A 20,933-nucleotide genomic window follows, 5' to 3' on the forward strand; every position below is an offset into this window, starting at 1 on the left:
TGACCCTGCTTGAGCAGGGAGGTTGGACCAGGTGATCCACTGTGGTCCTTTTCAACCTTACCCATTCAGTGATTCTGTGAAATTATTGCTCCTCTTGTTGATCCATGTTGTTCACCTAAATGGAGAAGCTTAATCAAATGTACATTGAATGTAAATAGCTGAAGTTCTGGCATACAGTTCTCACTAACCATTTGTGCACCTCTGTGTGTTTTAACTACAAAGTAAAAATGGAACCCAGTAAATCTAACACAGTTATAGCTTTTGGGTATTTTTGATCTATGGTTGTCTAACCTGAGGGAAGAATAACTGTTGTGCTATCCTCTTGCCTTGAGAAATTAGAAATGTACTTATTTTTTGTGCTGTACTTAAACTCCTGAGTAGCTGAATGCTTAGCTTTTACGTCCTCAAGGAACATAGTATATCCAGATACACTGTTGACCTAATTTGGCAACAGATTACTTCATACTGAAGATAGCTGAGTGTTTGCATCACAGGGCTTTTCTAGGAGACCCATCTACATCACAGCAAAGATTCTAATGTTTCCCTTGCAGAGAATAGCATATTGAAAATCAATCTAGGCAGCTGAATCTAGTACATGGAATAAAAATTGTTTTATGTCCCTGCAAGTAATTCCCTCCTAAATTCATTAAGTGTCTACTTGTGTTAGCATTGTGGATATTGATGAACAACAGATTTGTATTAAACTTATCTACCTTTGTGTTTTTGTGAATATTATAACATTCCCCTCATCCCATTTCCAAAATCAAGACTTCCAGCCTTGTAGTCTTTCCTAATATAGTACTTATTCCTTCTCTCTGCATTCTTTTAGTTAGCCAACTCTATACTTTTAGATGAAGACTTTATGCAGTACTTGAAATGTAGGTTTACCAGGAGTTTATATAGTGGCAAAATGAGGCTGTTCATATGTAAGTGAAGAATTATGTGCCAGCTCCCACATGAAGTATCTGTCCCTGCCACTTCTCTGTCCTTTTTCCAGGTTATTGACAAAGAATTTGAATCAAGCTGGTCCCTGAGGTGCCCCCTGCTTACCTGTTTCCATATTAAAAAGTGGCTGTTACCTATAATGTTTGCTTGCTATCCTTGAAATGTCTTTATTCCAGTACAGTTGGATAGGAGTTTCTGTATAATATTAAATATAGAGCTTTGTCCAAAACTTCTTGAAAATTCAAATACATTAGTGTCCAGTGGATTCCCTTTACCATTACTATCGACATTGTTACAGAACTGTGGCATTTTATGAGGTGTTTATGCACGTGCTCAATGATCTATCAGTATAAACTCATTCTCTTGTTTTGCTCAGGGTGGCAGTCAGACTTACACTGGTTTGGTAACTGTGGAGTCAGAAGATATTGTTGCTATGAACCGTCATTTGTCAGCGCCTCTTAAACCTGAACTGTTCCCTTCATCCACAGAAATAGGTCTGCAAATAAAGCCTACACATAAGTTTTCTTGTCTTTTCACAAATTGTGCTTCAGAAATTCATAATGAGGCCAGTATATGGTGATGACTTGGTAGCTGTTTGCACAGGTGGATTAGGCATGCTGTGGTTAAGGTCCTTTCCTTTTCTCTTACCTTTCTCCCTGATATGCTATTTCAGGACTGCTGAATTGTTTCAACCTCTGTGAAGCTGCATACAGGAATTGTCAGTCACAAAGTTAGCTGCTTTACCATGTCACCCTTACCATTCACAAAACTTTGCAGGATTGATTCCTTGCAACAGTGCAGTTGGAAACAATATCATACGGGAGAGCTTTAATTTCTTCCCTTCAAATAAAAAGAATCGGACTATTTGTTATTAATTTTGACTTTATGTAGTACACATAAAGACACCTCAACTTTTGACATCTATAGATGGATGCTCGTATATCTGGGTTTCAAATCTGCAGTAACTGTTGTAGTCAATGTGCTTATCAGTGTTTTATTTCTTACAGACAAGAGAGTTTGATGTGGATAACCTGAGCAAGGCAGAATTGCGAATGCTTTTGAGTATAATGGAAGGAGAACTAGAAGCACGAGACCTTGTGATTGAAGCCTTGCGGGTAAGTTACTGGATTGTCGTCATTTGGTTTTTGGCTTTATTTTAAATTCTCTTTTGCCAGTTCCCTTGTATTGTACACAGAATATTATTAGTGGAAGAGTAAATTGTGATTTTAAAGTTTTAGTTTGAGTAAATCTCAGTAATCACAAAATATGTTTTTGTTTAATTGTTGCCATTCAGTAATTCTATTTAATTTTCTATAAAATGTCAAAAAAATTTCAAAGAAATAAGTGAAAAAACTGCAAAATTACTTCCTCTTTAAAATCCTTTATATTTTAGACTCTTTATTTGTGAAAGGAAGGAATATCTTCAAAGGAAAATTCAGTCCATTCATAATTTGTTCTAATGGTCTGTATTTGATTGTATTGCTCTATTCAGTGCTTTCATTTTCTGTGAGATGGAAGGAGGGACAAAATCAGATGGTCACATCCACTTAGGGAAAAGGTTTTGTGGGTTTTTTTTTGTTTGCCTCTGTTTTTTAATAAAAGGTGAAATATGAGATATATACTCTTAACTGCACTTGCAAGATTTGGTAGGATTTTTACTGTGTTAGGTGCCTGTAAAGGTTAGTTTTCTTCTTCAGCAGGTTGCAGTCTGAAAGGCAGCTTAGAAAGTTGACTGGAAATGTACAAACAAAACTGTCTTTTAATCAAAATATGATTTTTTTAATGACTGTATTGATTTTAAAGTCAATCTGTAGCAGAATAAAATTTAACAGACCTGCCAAACAAACTATAGGTTTAGGGAGAAAAAGAGTCTTACATGGTTTGAAAATATTTATAACTTCACAGGACAAAGGGAAATTGTGCCTTTTAAGATATTGTAAAGTAAAACCTCAGTATAATAACATATATCTAATACTAGCTTTTATTAATATGTGTAATGATTATCAAGCAGTGTGGGAACATTTTTCAGTTGTAATGTCACAGTAACAATTGTAAATGCATTTTTGTTCAGTTTTAAGTTGTTTTGTGATGGATTCAGATCTCTTGTTGCAAATAGAGCTTTAAACTAGCTGTCATTGATGTACTTGCATTAATAAGTGAAGACTTTACGGGTATAAACCTCTCTTATAAAATACAATTTTCATTTTGTAGTAACAATAAGACACTGGAAGCAATATTCTTCTGGGGGATTACTGTACTTTGAAGTTATTTGGTGTTTGGCCTTCAGTTATATGCATATGTTAAAATGCACTGCCTTTTCATCTAGCTGTTTTACAGTTTCACAGCTCATTTGCCTGGCCTAGGATTTTTTATTTTCCCTGCCTGCCAGTTAAGGTTTCGTGGAAGCGGAAACAGTGTACACACCACATCCAGAATCTTTTTTTTTTTTTTGACTCTTCTAACTTTGAAGGAATGCAGAGATTATATTCAGGCAATTTTCTCTAGTATATATTCATGAACAAGCTGCTGCACTACATACCAAAGAATGTATGTATTGACATTGAGCAAAAGGGAGGAGAAAAAAAAGGGGAAAAAAAGAAAAATGCAGTAAACATTTCATGATAGTAAACATTAAACATGCACAGTCCCAGGAATGAAAAAGTCTGTATGAGATTCACATGCACCTGCTGAAATGGGTAGTATGTACACAGTGGGTTTTGATGATTAATATAGATTAGTATAAAAAGTAGGTCAATTTCACATGAGGTATATAAGTGCTGAAAATTGGGGGTTTAGGGTTTTTTGTTTGCCTGGATTTTGGTTGGTTGGTTTGTTGTTTTTTTTTTCTTTTCCTGCATGTCAATTCTCAGTTCCTCTAAACAAAGTCCATGTGTAACTCAAATCTTCCTGAAGGCTTGCCTGGCTACCTGCACTAGTACTGGGAAACTTGGAAGTTATACCTGCTGAAGAACTGTTGACTGATATGTTGTAGTATAATACTTTCGGATCTTCTGGCTTCTTATTTGGGAAGGCACAAGTCTGCAGTATTAGCAAGTTAGAGTCTCCAAGTAGCACACAAAGTAAGCAATTAGATAGCCAAATACAGTTATACACTTTTATAAAAGTGTGTAACAAGAGAATTCCATTGGAATTGTGTCAAATTTGGTACTTTGATTTGCTTCAATACATTGGCATAGTTTGCATATCCTTGAAGCAAGAAAGAAATGGTTTTCATATAAGAGAAAAGACTTAAGTTGTTGTTTCAAAAAGAGATGAAGGTCTGTTTCAAAGTTAGGAAAAGTTTGTGAGTATTTTTGCAGGAGTTGGTTTGTTGTGGGGTTTTTGTAATCCTACTAGTAGTTCAGGGCTGTTTCAAAGCCTAATTTCTATGACAGGTCACAGCCTGAAAATTTCCAACCCTGTACTAGAGAATGTGTATGTTTTCTTTTCCTCTTAGGTAGGTGATCCTCCTGTCAGCTTAAAGTCACTGGCATATACATTTATTAAGCAGGTTTTATATGGTCTTGGTTGTTTTGCAAGACTACAGAACTGGATCTTTTAATCTTCTCTTAAAAGCTGTTCATCCTCTGTTCATTCTTGTGATGGTGTCATTTCAGATTTTTCTCAATTATGACGTAAGCTTAACTACATCATTCCTAAATGTGTGTGCCCTTATCTGTACTAATTTTGCAGGGTTTCATGGAGCATTTGTAAAAATTGTGCAATAAATAGTACTTATATATCTATTGTAAATACCTCTCCTGAAAAGTTTTGGCACAAAAGGTAATCAGCCTTGACTGATCACGAAAGAGCTGGTAAGAGCTGATAATAGTGAATATAATTGAAGACTGACTCACATGGTACTACTCTTAATTTGCACTTAGTCTGTACTAGTCTGTCCTTTTCCACTGTATAAATTCTTACACTGATCTCTCTTGTTTACCACATCACTAATTTTGTGAATCTGTATCATGTGCTTTACCGAAGATCTGAGGCAGATCTTGTGGGGTTTTTTCTCTGTCTAGAAAGCCAGTTATGTAAAAAAACCCCACGCCTACCTTCAATACCCATTGGTAGGATTTCTTTTCAGGCTGAGTCTTACAGGGACATGGTTCTTACAGTGCCAAAGGGGTTTATTTTCTTGGTATACATGTCATATCATCACAGTCTACATCAGAGAAAATGCCTACTAACTTCTCATTTAGCACTTTTAAGATGTTGCATAACTTTTTCCTGCCTATTTAAAGCTTAGTTTCAAAAGGGTACAGTCCAGTGAGAGTAAAGAAGAAATGCTTCAGAGTTTGTTACTTGACTTTGAAAAGATTGAACTAGGAAATTTCAAGTCTATCCACTGGGTATTGCTCAGAGTGCAGAGTGTCCATTCTGCCTATTCTGTATAAATAAAAAAATAAAAAATTAAAAGTTAGAAAGGCCAGCAGTTTGACATTATAGGAAGAGATCATAGTCATCCTGGAGGCAGGGTGGGAGTGGGGAGGGAAGATAAGTTTAGTTAGTAAAGTTTAGAGTGTTGATTTTTATTAGGGCACTGGAATTTGTGCCACAGGATAAATTAGAAAGAATCAAACCCAGTGTCACATATAACAATTAACTCTTTTTATTGTGTCTTTTTTCATAATGTACTGCAGTTTCCATGGCATTTTATGTAAGGTTTTGATACCTTGAAGACCACTTTTGAAACAAAGCCAAAACTTCAAAATCAAACTGCATTTGTAAGAAATATGCAGATGACATCTGTTTACTTTCATGTTTTCACAAGACATTGATGTTCATTTATAATATTCTCAACTGATTCCTGCTTCAGCACTAGAAGAAGTTACAGTAATTACCAACCAGACCAATTTAAGTTGCTAGACAAGTTCAGCCCTTGAACCAACAAGGTTGGTGAGAACCAACAGCCTTGGAAAAGCAGACCTTTGTCATGCTTAGGGTCAAATTTCCAGCTTCATTCTCCAAGTGAACAGTTAATTTACTGTGGAGAATGGCATCAGGATTCACCTCAAAGGAGGTGATCTTCGTGTAAATCTTTGTGTAAATCTTTCTCATTAGCACTCTACTTCTTTTTTTGAAGCTGTTATTTCTGTATTATAGTAACTTCATGACCATGGTTGCACTGCAATTAAAATTAGATTCGGATTAACATTTAAATCATTGAAGTTATTTCATTGATGAGAAATAACTTGCTGATTAATTGCTATTGGGAGTGCATATAGTTAAAAAAGGAGGGAGACTTAACTGTAGCTGCTGCCTTCATCTGTCTCAATTATCCAAATAAACTGTCTGCCTGTAATAAGGAGATAATGTATTCCTAATGTGGTAGTAATGTGGCCGCATAATCAAAGCACAGGTCTGGCCTCCCACAACTGTGATATCAAATACAGCATTCATTTTTTGTTATTTTTTATCCAGCTGAAAAGTGGTGGTTGTAGCTGCTTGCTCTAGAGGAGCATGTGAAGAAATGATATGCTAGTGTTAGCTCTCAAGCTAACTAACTAAATACTAAATGCTGCTTTTAGTGGTAATTCTCTCATAAAGTTAAATCATGAGTAGGTTATTTTTCATCTAAAATTTTAAAGCCCCATTCAGTTTGGATTTCTGTTTATTGTAAAAATAGTTTTATTTGCCTATGTAGATTTCATGAGGTGTTGAATGGTAAATTGAAAATGTATACATGCTTCTATGGTATACATTAATTAATGTAAACAAAAAAATGCAAATTCTTACCATACTAGATTCTCTAATATACCACATTGCATGGATTTAGAACAACTTTTTTGATTGATGGGACAATCACTAATGAAATTAAAAAAATGTCTAAAACAACTGCCAGTACCAACAATGGATATATTTTTGTTTAATTAAAATTAACTACAATATCAACGACATTACTGCGGAGCAATATATTTCTCTGAGCTTAAGCGAGATCCAAATCAACAGGTTGTGTGTATGTCATGGCCAAGTTAGAAAGACAATATGTGAATGGCAAGGTGAACTTGGTTGTAGGTGTTTCTTCAATGTTGTAAAGTACTACTGTATTTAATTTCTACTGTAACTTCCTAAGGCATGAAAGCTTATCTTCTATGTATGTGTTTCTACCAACGCCTGTTTAATCTTTTAACCAGTTTTTGCAAAATCTGACAAAATGCCAAGCATTTCAGAAGTAGGTAGTATCGTAAAATCAGGCAGCTGAGTAAGAAAATTTATAATGTTATTAAGGCCTTAGTTGAAGGAAAGGCAGATATTTGTGCTTTTATTGAGCACTGTGTAGCAACTGCAGATACAGAGTTAGGGAAAATCAGACTTTATCTGTTTAACTGCTCAGAGAATTTAAGTCAGACTATATAAATTTATAAAAAGATAAGAAGAGAAAGATCTCTGCCGTGGAAGTTAGTTCTGTCTGAATTTTATCTCCCTGAATCTAAGCATTTTAACAGGCCTGCAGGTTAATCAATAGAGCTGGAAATGAATCATAGTTTCTATATTATGTCCAAGTAGAAAATCCATATAAAATAATAATTACCCTAGCAAGGCATCTGAGTTCTTGAGGAGCAATGGTTGAATTTTGTAATGAAGCTACAAATATTAAAGTAATGAAATAGGTCAAAAGACAGGAATTAATGCATCCTGTAACAATACCTCATAGACACATTTAAGTTTAATAACCCATTATATTAGCTTTATTTAAAAAGCTTGCAGTCTAAAAATGCAAGATTTAAAAGTAAGGATAAACAGCTTTTAAGAGAGTATAGTGATTACTGTGTAGTAATCTGTTTAGATTTGCACAGTGTTTCTTTGAAGTAGATAATGCATAGTGTGTTAAATGCCAGTTTTCAGGTTCCAGCTCTCCTGTTAATCATTTTAGAACTATTGGGATATCAGTATGCAATTGCCTGAGAAATTTAGTAGTTTAACACAAGTCTTCCAAAAAAGGGGTTTAATACTTTTTAGGAGGATCATTTGTTTTGGAATGATCAGGTTGTTTCAGAAATTTTCTAAATGACTAGTTGCAGTGAAAAGACATTCTATTAGCAAGGCTATAATGGTATCATCCAATATAACTTATAAACCATGCTCTAATTTTAGAAAAAATATATATAATCAAATTGAATGTTGATTTTGTAAAGTATTGCATTTTGAAACAACAGATAAAATGTTTCTTTGTATGAATGTTCTATTAGAAAACTATAGTGATATGGGTAGCTTATAAGATGTTAGAGTTTATTATGATAAAGGCTGTTTTTTACATATCTGTATAACAAGTGTGTGTGAATGAACTTAGCATTCCAACCAAAAGCGTGCTTTAGAAGAAACTCAGTCCATTGTTCTCACCTAACTTTGATTTGCCTCACAGATTTGCCTCAGACTCTGTTAGCTGAACTCTGTAAGCCGACAGAGTTAGTCCTAAGTAAGACCTTCTTCCAAAAGGCAGGACCATCAGCACATTCCCAGGGCCAATTATGTGGCTGTGCAAACTTGTTGCTGTTGTGCTGCACTACCTGCTGATATGGACACAGTCACTGTGTACCTAGAAATTCCCTTTTCCAGGTTTTTTTGTGTAAATATAGTATGAAATATGAGTTGATTTGGTATAGATTTAAAAAACCCCTTAAACTTGATATCCCTCTGTTCACTTTCTAAAACCAGAAATTCCCCAGTGTTTTCTACCATTATGATAATTCTTGAATTCAAGACCTGGCTTGTGAAACTGCCAGTTAGGTCATTGCAAAATGCTCTTCTGGAGTCTCTTTCTCCCCAAAGGAATTTGCTTTCAAGTCCTGAGATGTGCATTGTGGAAGGCTTTTATTAGTGAACTCATCTTTCAATTTTGGCTGACAATGATTAAACACTGAACAGTATAGTTTTATTTTAATTTCATTGAAAACATGAACTATTTTGATGGTAACTGTCAAGTGTGCATATTTCTATACCACTTTTGCAATTCTGTAAGCATATGTGAAGATCAAGCAATATTTAAAAAGACACCCTGAGCATATCATACTGTATTATAACAGTATACTGTGTAACTAAGTTAGATTTTTCGGGGCCAAGTTAGAATGATACTGGAATTTCAGTGCAAAAATGTGGGGCCTTTCATGCCCAGCTCTGGATTTTCAATAATGAAATTTTTTTTTCTTGGAAAAAAAAAAAGTAATTTTGGAAGGAGAGCTGTAGATATTTGCAAATTATTGGAAGGAGAGTTGTAGATATTTGCAAACTGCACTCCTCTACTTTGACCTATCTACTTTCCACTAAGTTTTGTCTAGCAAACCGGTTTCCTTTACTTGGTCAAGACAGACTTCTGTCTACTGTAGGTTGAGATGTTAGTTAAAAAAATTTGATTTATCAGTTAGAGCTTCCATATCCTTTTAATGTTATTTGTTGTCTTCTGTATCTTGTCATGGTGTGATACTTGGTTGTGCCTGTAATTTTTAAGTTAGATATCAAAATAGAATTATTATCAACACAATAATTGTCAGTTGTTCAGCCTCAATAGGCTAGGGGCCTCTAGTGGTCTAGTGGTTAGGGTGCAGGACTCTCACCGCTGCCACCCGGGTTCGATTCCCGGCCCCCCCGGGCAGATGGAGCTCGTTAGCCCTGTGTGGCAATCCATCTAAGAGAAGGTCACTCTAAACAAACCTACGTTCTGAGACCCTCACTGCCACTGTCCAAGCTTGCTTGGCCCCGGCAGATGAACCTCAGGATTAAAGGGTGGGCTCAGTTCAGCGCACGCTGGGTCTCACCTAAAAAAAAAAAAATCCACTGCGCAGGCTCGAAGGGTTAATGACCTTTCCCAAATCTTCGCTCGCGAAGACTGGCCATTACCATTATTAATTGTCAGTTGTGTATGAATAAAGTTTTTATCCTGAACTACTGCACAGAGTCAGCAAGACTTTAAGACTTAGTACTTCTAGAATGAATTTTTGGATTAGAAGGGGAGAGCTCTAGGAGCTATCAGGAAAAATGAAATAAATCTTTATAGTTTAGTTGTTCTCAAATTGACTGATAGGTAGAAAAATTACATGGATATTAAGTGTATTCTGTCAAAGGGAGCTACAGCACCTATAAATTATGAAGACCCTTACTTGCAGTAATTATGCTAAGTTGTGAATTTAAAATGCAAATCTGAGCTTCTCCTCTATGTATGAATCCCATGCAGAGTGGATCTAAGAGCACACAGAAGGTGGCTTTAGAGGTTTCTGGCAGCCAGTAAGGCAGCCTGTTTTGTAGCAGGTGTCTTTGAAAAATGATAACTATGTAGAAGGAGGAGCAGTAGATGTTACACTCTGTATAACAGAAGGTTATTGTTGTAGATAGTGTGGTGGCAGTTGTTGGCCATGGTGGCAGAAGTGAAGCATGAAATAGAAGTCAGATAATGCCTTGTTTGCGTTGTCATTTTTGCATATTGCAATTTCTTCCCCTAAAAATAATTTTTAATAAATATTTTGGAGTTAGTGATCTGCAGATTGTATCCTTTCTCATCTGATTACTACTTTTGGTTTATTGATTTAATGGTGGTTGCACAGGCATTTTCTCTGCTCCTAAATATAGTTTGTCTTTACCTGTTCAATGAGTCTGGTTATGATTAGAGCTTTTACTTTCTTAATAATGGTTTACTGTACTTTTCTGAACATGTCTTTGAAAAAGTAGTATTTCACTATTGCAAGCTATTTAATATTGATTGCAAGGAAAGAATGAAATAGGGATAAACCTCAGAGAGTTTAGTAGATTAAATGATTAGTTTGGAAGTACTTAGTTTGGAATTGTTTTCTTATCTGTGGTTTATTTCAAGTTTTAAAGTAATGTAGCATGCTCTTTGAACCTAATTGAAAAAGTGTTGTTTGATACAACCTTAATGTTCAAATTTTGATTTGCTCCTATTTGATCCTGGTTTATATATTGTATTTGTGTTAGTTTGTATTGCATTGTATTTGCTTTTCTTATATTCAGTGGGTTTTGTAGTAATAGTTGTGTAAGCATACACTTCGTTGTAATGGAACCAAGTCTCACCTTTTCCAAAAGATGTTGGGACTGTAGGAGCAGCAGTCCCTGGACTGATTAACTTGGATGATCTGAATGATCCTGATATTTTGATGCATATAAAGGCCTCTTCTAGAAATAGCTGACAAAATTGGTTTTCAGTTGTGTTATATCACTTCTTATGGTAGTTATTTGCTATTTGCCAAAAGGGGACATTAAGCACTGAACAAAGCAAAACTTTTGGTAAACCATATTAAATCAGTCCTGTAACTGTGTTTTTTTAACTAAGCTTAAGATTACTACTGAGGTAAATATCCTTATTCTAGGCTGTACTAAAATTGGAGACTACAAGCATGAAACTATGAGGCTTGTTTTCTACCATGAAAACATTATGGCCTTGCACTGCTAATATCCTTTTCACTCTTCATTCCAGCAGCGACTCTTAAACTGATCATAGTCTCTTTTTGTTTTTCACATAAGATCAGAATATCTTTATTGTTGGCAGGCATGTAACTATTAATTTAGCTGAAAGTATTCTGCTGATTTCTTATTTGGATAATTACTTTCCCTTTCCCACTTGATTCCTCCTACCCTTGTTTGATCTTTCTGCATAATCCAACATAAAGTGAGTAGAGACAGATACACACAATATTTGTAAAAATAATAATAAAAATTTCCAACATCATATTGATGTAACTGTTTCTCCATTTCTGTGATCTTTGTGAATTATACAGATGTGCCTTTGTTGTTAGAGTGACTTATTTAAAATATTCTATCTGTTTGCCATCATTACTCACATTGCTGACAATGAGAAATGTAACTGGGTCATCCTATCTGTATTATTATGTTAGCTGAAATTTTCCATTTTTTAGTTAAGGGAACTAAGTATAGGATATTTCTTTTAAGCTAATAAATGGTACAGTTAATTTTGCTGAAGCAACACCAAAGTGCAGCTGAATACAGCTTGGTTTGTGTGTCTCTTCATGTTACTGTTGCTAAAGAAAAAATGTATAAGGTTTATTCTTGATTCTTCCAAAAATTATGATAGTAATTTGTAAAAAATAATTATGAATAAGACAAGAGATTTGATTGGGGTCCTTTTCAACACCTGTGAAAATATTCATACAGCAGCAATTACTTTCATTATGCTTGGGTGTATGTGTTCCCATGCTTTTCTCCCTCCTGCCCTGTTTTGATGCTGTTGTGACTGGTGGACTGATCTTTCCACCTGCTGCTCTCCCAGACAGAGACATCTTAGAAGCTCTGGCAGTGTAGTAAAAATACTTAGCACTAGGTCTCTTATTAAAGCCAGCATTCTATTTTTATGAATAAATGGAAAATTTGATAAAATAGAGCAACAGTGATTATAGAGAATTCTCTCTGCAATAGCAAAGTAAAATTTTAGCTACATATTGTGAAAGTATAGACTGCTATATGAAAGTTTTTAAACTAGTAACTCTCTTGGTGTTTGCAAAGGGAATTCTAGCTGGAAAATTGCTTTGAAGTTTCAATAAACAGCATAAAATCCAAAATGTACAATGTGGGTGAGTATTGTGTGTACTTTAAAATGTTCCATTCTAGCAATCAAAATTATTAATTACATGTATTTGTTCATTCAGCTTCTTCACTAGAGGTTGTAGCAAGAATAAAATTCTTCTTGAAGGTCATATATATTGCTCTCACAATTTACCTTCAGTTGAATACTGAAAATAATTTGAAAACATGGAATCCCCTTAATCTACCTCAAATAAATCTATATTGTAAATAGATTAGACTAGTTCAGTTGAAAGGGACCAACTATGATCATCTAGTCCAACTCCTGATCACTTCATGGCTGAACAAAAGTTAAAATGTGTTTTCAAGGGCATTGTCCAAATGCCTCTTAAACGCTGACAAGCTTGGGGCATCAACCACCTCTCTAGGAAGCTTGTTCCAGTGTTTGACCATGCTCTCAGTAAAGAAGTGCTTCCTAATGTCCAGTCTAAACTTTCCCTGCACAGCTTTGAACCATTCCCACACGTCCTCTCACTGGATCCCAAGGAGAAGAGATCAGTCCCTCCCTCTCCCCTCCTCTGGAAGCTGTACAGAGCAACGAGGTCACCCTTTAGCCTCCTTTTCTCCAAACTTGATAAACCCAAAGTCCCTGGCCACTCCTCACAGGACATTCCCTCCAGTCCTTTCACCAGCTTTGTTGTCCTCCTCTGGTCACATTCAAGGACCTTCACATCCTTCTTAAGCCATGGGGCCCAGAACTGCACACAGCACTCCAGGTGAGGCTGCTCCTATGCTAAATAGAGCAGGATAATCACCCCTTTTGACCAGCTGGTGATGCTGTGTTTGATGAACCCCAAGATGGAATTTGTCCTCTTTTGCTGCCCAGGCACACACTGCTGATTTATGTTGATCCTGCTGTCAAGCCAGCACGCCCAGATCCTTCTCTGCAGGGCTGCTCTCCAGACCCTCCTGCCCCAGCTTATGCTTGTGCCTGGTGTTACTCCATCCCAGGTGCAGAATCTGGCTTTTGGACTTGTTAAATTACTATTAATCGTGGCCCAATGTTCCAGTCTATCTAGGTCCCTCTGCAAGGCCTGTTGTCCTCAAGACAGTCAACAGCATTTCCCAGTTTGGTATCATCAGCAAACTTCGTAATGGTCCATTTGTCTCCTGCATACAGATAATTGATAAATATATGGAACAGAGCCAGCCGTAGGATTGAGCCCTGAGTAATACCACTGGTGACTGGACACCAGCCAGATGTAGCCCCATACACTACAACCCTACAGCCAGTTCTTCACCCAGCACACTGTGAACCCACTCATCCCACAGCTGGAGAACTTGTCCAGAAGGATGCTGTGAGGGACAGTATCAAAAGCCTTACTAAAATCCAGAAAAACTACGTCCATCACCTTCCCTTCATACACTAAGTGGTTGACCTTATCATAGAAGGATATGGAATTAGTTAACAGCCCTTTCTCTTTGAGCACCCATGTTTACTGTGCCTGATGATGGCATGATAAATGCATACTTCGCGTATTTTTTCATTAAAATAATTAAAGCCTGTTAATAATTCAATTTCAATGGAGTAATGTAGGATGGTATTTTAACTCAGATTTTGATAGCGTGAAAATATGAAAATCTAAATGCTCTAAATTAAAAGGAACACATTGATTTAGTAAAAGCTTTACTGCTATGCTTTTGGTATGTTTTGTTACTGAGCTGAAGAAGCTTTTTAACTGCTAAGCATGGAGGCTAAAGTGCTCTTTTTGATTAGAGATGAAATCAGATTTCCTTCAGTTCTTCAGAAGAATGGCTGACGGATTTCTATGCAACGAATTATGAATCGATTTGCATGAATTTGAACTATAAATTTGAACCTGGAAAAAAGTCAAGATGACAAGTGGTTATTTAAAGTAACCAGAGAGCTCAAGTCTCTTCTATCAGTTGAGGCTCATTATGAGTATGAAAATCTGTATTATTTTCAGAAATAAATGTCTGGGCGGTTAGATAATCAGAGTTTCAAACAGTGATACTTCCTGACAAAATATTGGCCTATAATTTTCAAATGTTTTTTACTTAATTGAGTAGCTCCAACAAATCATTTCAAGAAACTATATAATGCCACTGAAGAAGATTTATAAGCCTATTCTCTTTCAGCCATCTTCCTCTTAAAAAAAAAGAAACAACTATTACCCTTTCAGTTTTATTTAGAATGAAGGGCTCACCCTCGTCTTTAACATAACATATAAAATACATTTTTACTGCCTCATCTTCTGTTCTGGTTAGTTTCAGAAAACCACTCCCTAATTCATATGTCAAGAGAAAATATTAATATGAACCTGTCAACATCTGTTGAAACAATTTTCATATATGTGGAAAAGGAAATCAATCAGAGGAACAAATGCTCTTGAAAGGAAGGAAATTTTGTTTAAGGGTTCTGGGGCAGCTTTAATTCAGTTCCATTGTTCCATAGCAGTGTAGGACATGCAGTGCTATTTTTGATGTTTATCATCAGTTGCTCCATGGAAGACTTGGTGAACTTGGCAGATAAATGAAGAGGAAACTCTGAGATACATTGGGGGGAAAATGCAGTATTGATTTTAAAAACACTGCTGGTTATATTCTGTTACTGGTTATGTCATCTGATTATGAAAACTTATTTCAGTAAATGTGTGCAACTAATATCAGCATAAATTATTAAGGAAATAAAAATAATAATAGAACTTAGGCACTTAATTTTTTTTGTTTTCATTATTTGGCTTATTTTTTATATATTAGTTGTATAATAATAATAGTATTTCTTTTTCCTAGCTTTTTTATGCTTTTAGCTGTAAGTCCACAGTAAGATGGATACTATTTGAAGGCCTCCCTGCCCCCTTACGTTCTCGTTTCAGTAACAGGGGCAAAGAATCTAATTAGACTTCATAATTTTCAGTTTGGTTACTGAAAACAGGTTTTTGTTTTCTTCTGAAGTGGAATGCAAGAAACAAATGATTACAGGCAGTTCTTATATAGGATTTCCAGCTTGTCCCACAGGCTATCATCCAGATATCTCCACTCCTTTTGTTCCTCTCCCTGCACACACTGCTGCTAGTCTTCATCTGCCAGCAGATAAATGGGGTCAGAGCCTGCAAAAGGTCAGCTTAAGACATGGAGGTTTCTGTGAAGGAGCTTGCAGATAACTTGAGGTAGCTTGAAAAAAGTTGGTGTAGGGATGAATGAGGTGTCTTGCTCTATGTGGTAGGAGGCAGGCTTCCTGAGAGAGTCATAAAAGAAGCAGTTTATTTTACAGCCTGATCCTTCAGATTTTTGTTGGCTGCAGACTTAGAAAATTTGAGAATAAACCTTTCCCTTGTGTCGTGCAGCTGCGTAATCCCTAGGGATTGTTAAGTACTAATTTTTTATTTTTGAAAATATCACAGACTAAAAGTTCTGTTTTCCAAGTCATCAAAAATATTTTCATGATTCAAAGCAAGACATAAGACATGTTCTACCAATAAGTTTTTGGTTGTTTTTCCTTCCTCTGAGAGCTTATTTTTGTCATTTGTTAACTGAGAAGATAACCAGCACCTACAAGCTAAAAAAATAATAGTCCTTGAAGAAATCACTAATCATGAAGTAATTGGATTGGAAGGCACCTCAAGAGATCGTTCAGTCCAGTCTTCTGCTTAAAGCAGGACTAAGGTCAAATGTGGATCGAGTTGCAAATGGCCTTATCCAATCTGGTTTTGGAAATTTTCCAGTGGTAGAGGTTATATGTTTTCCCTGGGCAATGAGTTCCAGTGCTTATCTGCTCTCAGTGAGAAGAATTTGTGTCCAACTCAAATCTCTCTCATTAGATCATGGGACAATTGCTACTTGTCCTGCCAGTGTACAGACCTCAAGCATCTTTCTCCCTGATTGCCCCTATTTCTCACTGAAAAGTCCTATTTCTATTTATCTCTTTCTTGAAGAGAAAGATATGTTTTGATCATCTTTCACTCCTCTCTGAAGACGCTTTTCAGATGAACTCTATTTTTTTTGGTAGTTCATCTTTGATCTAGCATAATATAACAGGCAACCATAAAGAAACTTTGGAGTTTAGTTTTTTTAAGTAGTAGTAGTTTTATTTTAATGTTTTGTATCTTGTATAAGGATTTAAAAGTTCTATATAAATGTGATGTTCTTATTGGACTGAATTAAAAAGCTTTAGTAAGTAAGTTTAAGCTTTTGTTCTATTGCAGTAGTGAATTTCATTAATTAACTATTTAAAGGGGTTTTATCTTTGGGTTTCAATACTTTATCTTGATTTCCTTGTGCTTACAGTCACTTTTCATTAGCAGTTACCTGTTGGAGGATTTAGCTCAAGTCTTGAGTCATAATTTTGTGTACCACTGATGTAGTGTACACTGCAAAAAGTATCACTTCCTGTGGACATATTTTCATGCTTTTCAATACTTCCAGTCTCACTCCTTCCATTAAAAGGCTCATTGCTGTGCAAGCAGTTATGTGCAGAAAACTAAATCTGGTGGTTTATAAATTCATATAGCACCTTTCACAATGCAGCAGTCCTGATGACCTCCTATAGCGGGTGGATATTCTGTCTATTTCTGAAAATGTTCTGTTTGAAAATTAATTCAATTCATTATTCCTAAATCAACATTTTAATGTTACTTTCTGTATATACTGCTGTGCAATTGAAGTTAATATATGAAACACTGCTAATGTTGCTTTAACACAGCCACCAAATTATGCAGAGACTATTTTAAAGGATATGTATATTAGACTGTACATTCCCCAGATAATGACTGCCACAAAAGCAGTTATCTTGGTATTGCTACTAACTCCTATGACTTGAAATTCAGTGCTGAAAGACGATATAAGAGAGAAAAAAATTCTCATTCTAGCATTTCTATTTCTCCCAACTGAGGTACTTCAGTGAATTGAAAAGGGACAGAAGTATTATTTAGAGGCTGGAGGAATCATGTAAAAAGCTTCAAACCTAGCTTGTCTTTCTGCCACTTGACACTTTTTGTCAAGTTTTAGGGAACCACTCATCGTTTGCTTTCTATCAAGCTTCTGCTTTTTCTTTTATTCTGGTACCTTTTTTTTAAATCGTACATCTTCATTCCATCATTGCGTTTTGTATATTTAGTCCTTGTATAGAAACATGGAAACATTTCTTTTAATATTTTACATTTAGCTCCCTTTTGAGTTGGAAGCATTTTTAGATGATTTTGCTGTCTATGGTTTGAGAGTTGCCAGTCTGTTTTACCCTGTACTTAAGGTTATGCAGTTATGGCTTCAGCCAGTCTGTCATCCCAAACCATTTGCTGGTTTTTCTACAGTCTTTTCCTATAGCCACTTTAATTCTTGTTTTGATTTTCATTCAGATGGAGCTCAACCCTACTATATAGTTTCATCTTTTCCTTAGTTAATGAATCCAAACCCCTAGTCCTGTTACTATTTTGGCAGATCCACACTGAGTCTTTTTGTCTTGCTCTGTTAATCACTGTGCATGTTAGAGAAACATTTAACAGTGTATTCACATTGCATGCATACAGTATGTGCCAAGAGGACAGCTGGTCATAGAAAAAACTGGAAAATACACATTATTTCACTGATTGACAATCTGTGTTTCCTTAAGGGCACGAGTGATTGCCTTTGCCTCTAAGATAGGTTAATCTTCTTGGCATCTCTTTTTTTGTTGATCTCTGGATTTAAGGATGGGGGCTCTGGTGGTCTTTTTTATTTACAACTGAGCTGCTACATCTGTTTTTTCCTTTACTTTGATATCTCACTTTGTATAAAGTAAGTGGCTTTTACATTGTTGATAATTTATATATGGACTGTGCCTCCATCTCCATTTAAATTCTTAACCTGCTTTGGTTTGTCATCCTGTTTGGCTGATTAGCAAAATAATCTGTTTATGGTTAGATTTTTGGCTTTGATGGTGTCCTTTACAAGAGGGTTGGATTCCTAAGCCACATACTGTCCTGTATCTTCATCTTACAGAACCATGAGTTACAAATACAGCCCTTCTCCCTGGCTTTGTAATATTAACTTTGGAGCTAGCTATTTTATTTTATAAGTTAAAAACTAAGGGATTAAAATATTAGACTAATTAGGGATTATTTGCTAGGTACTTTATAAAAAATAGCTAGGTTCTATCAGTTTGTTTTTGTCTCTTCAACCAGTCCCTATCTGACTTTGTAAGCCAAACTAGACTTTAGGTCTGAGTGAACCCTGTAAGCTTTTTCTGAAGTTATATTCCAAAGACCTGTTTTTTTTAATAAATATTTTCAAGTTCTATTTATACTATCACACTGAAAAACAGACTAGAATTATTTTAAGCATCAGAATATGTAGGCACATATTTACCCACAAATTCTCATTTACCGAAACATTTCAATTTTGTAGACAATATATAGGAAAAAGTTGGGCATTCACTAAGGTATGTTACTTGTAGTTAGTCTTTGGGGAGTTTTTCTAACATAATTCTTATGTTCTTCTTTGTTATCTCATGCCCTGAAATGTGTGTTATCTTTTGTGAGCTTTTCATATGTTACAATTTTAACTTCAAGCTTTCCAAATGATCTACTGACCCATTTGGTAAGCATTAGTCCTCTTCCTCCTCGTTTGTATCTCAGAATTGGCTTATTCTTCCTCTTTTTTTTTGCTTATTCTTCAAAACTGGATTTGAACCAAATCACAGATAAATGTTTTATCTATTTTTGGAGGATTCTTTTTTCTGATGGTGTTTCTCTTCACTATGGGTTTTTTCCTGATTTTTTGAGATAGATTTTTCTTTTAGAGATTGTAAATTAATAGCTCAAGAAAATACATTAAAAACTTTAATGAGTAATCTACCTTTCCCTGTAGTTTAAGTCTCTTTTATGTGTGGATGTACTCCAAAAAATGCATTTAGTTTTATTTCTCTGGTTTTGTTTTGTTTGTTTGCTTGTTTGTTTTTTGTTAGGCCCGGCGCAAAGAGGTTTTTATCCAGGAGCGATATGGAAGATTTAATCTGAGTGACCCATTTCTGGCTCTTCAGAGAGACTTTGAGGCAGGTGCTGGTGATAAAGAAAAGAAGCCAATGTGCATGAACCCTCTGTCCATTTTAGAAGCTGTTATGGCTCACTGCAGGAAAATGCAAGAAAGAATGTCAGCTCAGTTGGCTGCTGCTGAAAACAAACAAAAAAAGGTATCCTGCTACTGACTTTTTCCTTTTCCCTCTCCTGATTTGTTCTTTCATGCCACTTTTTTAATTTGCATCTTTTGTCTTGATTATCATTGCAAGTGTTATCACTTAATTGTCAAATAGAGGGAGGTGCTGGTTTTCTAGAGATATTTTTTGTGCACACTTCATTTGTTCTGTGAATTTAGCTCTACTTATGGAATAAATGAAATATAACTGGTACAAGTTGATGCAGTACCAGGATATATAAGTAGATATCTCAGTGTGAGTTGAGACAGCATCATCACAATGTATTTTTAGACCAACACTATTGAAGCCCTGAGGAGTACCGTTATTTTTGTTCTAACCTAAATAGTATAAAATAAATAATTTATTTGCATGCTATATTAGGTGGCTCTATTTCATAAATCAGTAAAAATGAGTTATAACTCTAAAAATCTTTTTTTGCATATTTTAACGTTTGCTGCAAAAAGAAAATTATTTTGGAACAAGTATGTTGCAGGAAAAAAAGTGTCATGTTAAAGATAAAACAATGTCATTTTGAAAGTGAATGGTTGGTGGCAAATATTTCACCAGTATGTAAGCCATACATTCCTAAAGAATAGCTAAATATGAATATACAGGGGAGGGGTTTCTGAGAAAAAAAAGAGGGGAACAGTAATATAATAGACTAATTAGACCAGGTATTTTTGAATAATTAGAAAAAAAGTGCTTTCTGTGTGTTTAGTCATCCTTACTGGGTAGAAGATGAATAGAATGTCTTCTGCAGCTGTGAAATAGCTTTTTGGTGGCAGTTTTACATGGATTTAAAAAAACCAAACAGCAAACATGCTAAGACAATTGACAAAGAATGGATTTTGGTAGTGATTGCTCTTTGGGAAAAAATGTGCACACAAAAGTACTAGAAGTTGCCGGAAATACAAGTTTAAATTAAATCAGCAAACCTTTTCTTGTTATTTTAGCTCTGTTGTTTAGTTTAGTTTAAGCATCCTTGCTCTATTAAGACTTCAGAAAAACAGATACTGCATTAAAAAAAATTAATATTACTAGACTTTATGTATGATATGTAAGTCTTCAAACAGTTTAGTGCATAGAACTTGTACTTACCTAGCACTTCTTTCTGAGAGCTCTTAAATATTAATTTTCTTTCATATGGTTTTTCAGTAAATTAAGGTTTTGGGAAGGAGATTGTCTCAGCATAGAGAAGAATGAACAAGCTTACTTATTCTGGCTGAAGAATGTGTTGGGAGAGACCCTGACGCATTTACCAGGACAGCTGGATTAGTGTCTTGTTTCGGTGCATGGCCACAAGTCTCTT

At 35.4% G+C, this 20,933-nt stretch overlaps 1 protein-coding gene across 1 annotated transcript in view; it reads left to right on the forward strand.

The window, feature by feature from the left end:
* Positions 1-20,933, forward strand: part of CTTNBP2 (cortactin binding protein 2) — an 80,783-nt gene that overhangs the window by 10,179 nt on the left and 49,671 nt on the right. Inside the window, 2 exon segments of the mRNA XM_017817885.1 lie at positions 1,953-2,060; positions 19,397-19,621. Coding sequence (XP_017673374.1) covers positions 1,953-2,060; positions 19,397-19,621 — 333 coding nt within the window.

Source organism: Lepidothrix coronata, unplaced genomic scaffold (assembly GCF_001604755.1).
Source record: "Lepidothrix coronata isolate B3197 unplaced genomic scaffold, Lepidothrix_coronata-1.0 Scaffold63, whole genome shotgun sequence".
In the NCBI taxonomy this organism is placed as follows: Eukaryota; Metazoa; Chordata; class Aves; order Passeriformes; family Pipridae; genus Lepidothrix; species Lepidothrix coronata.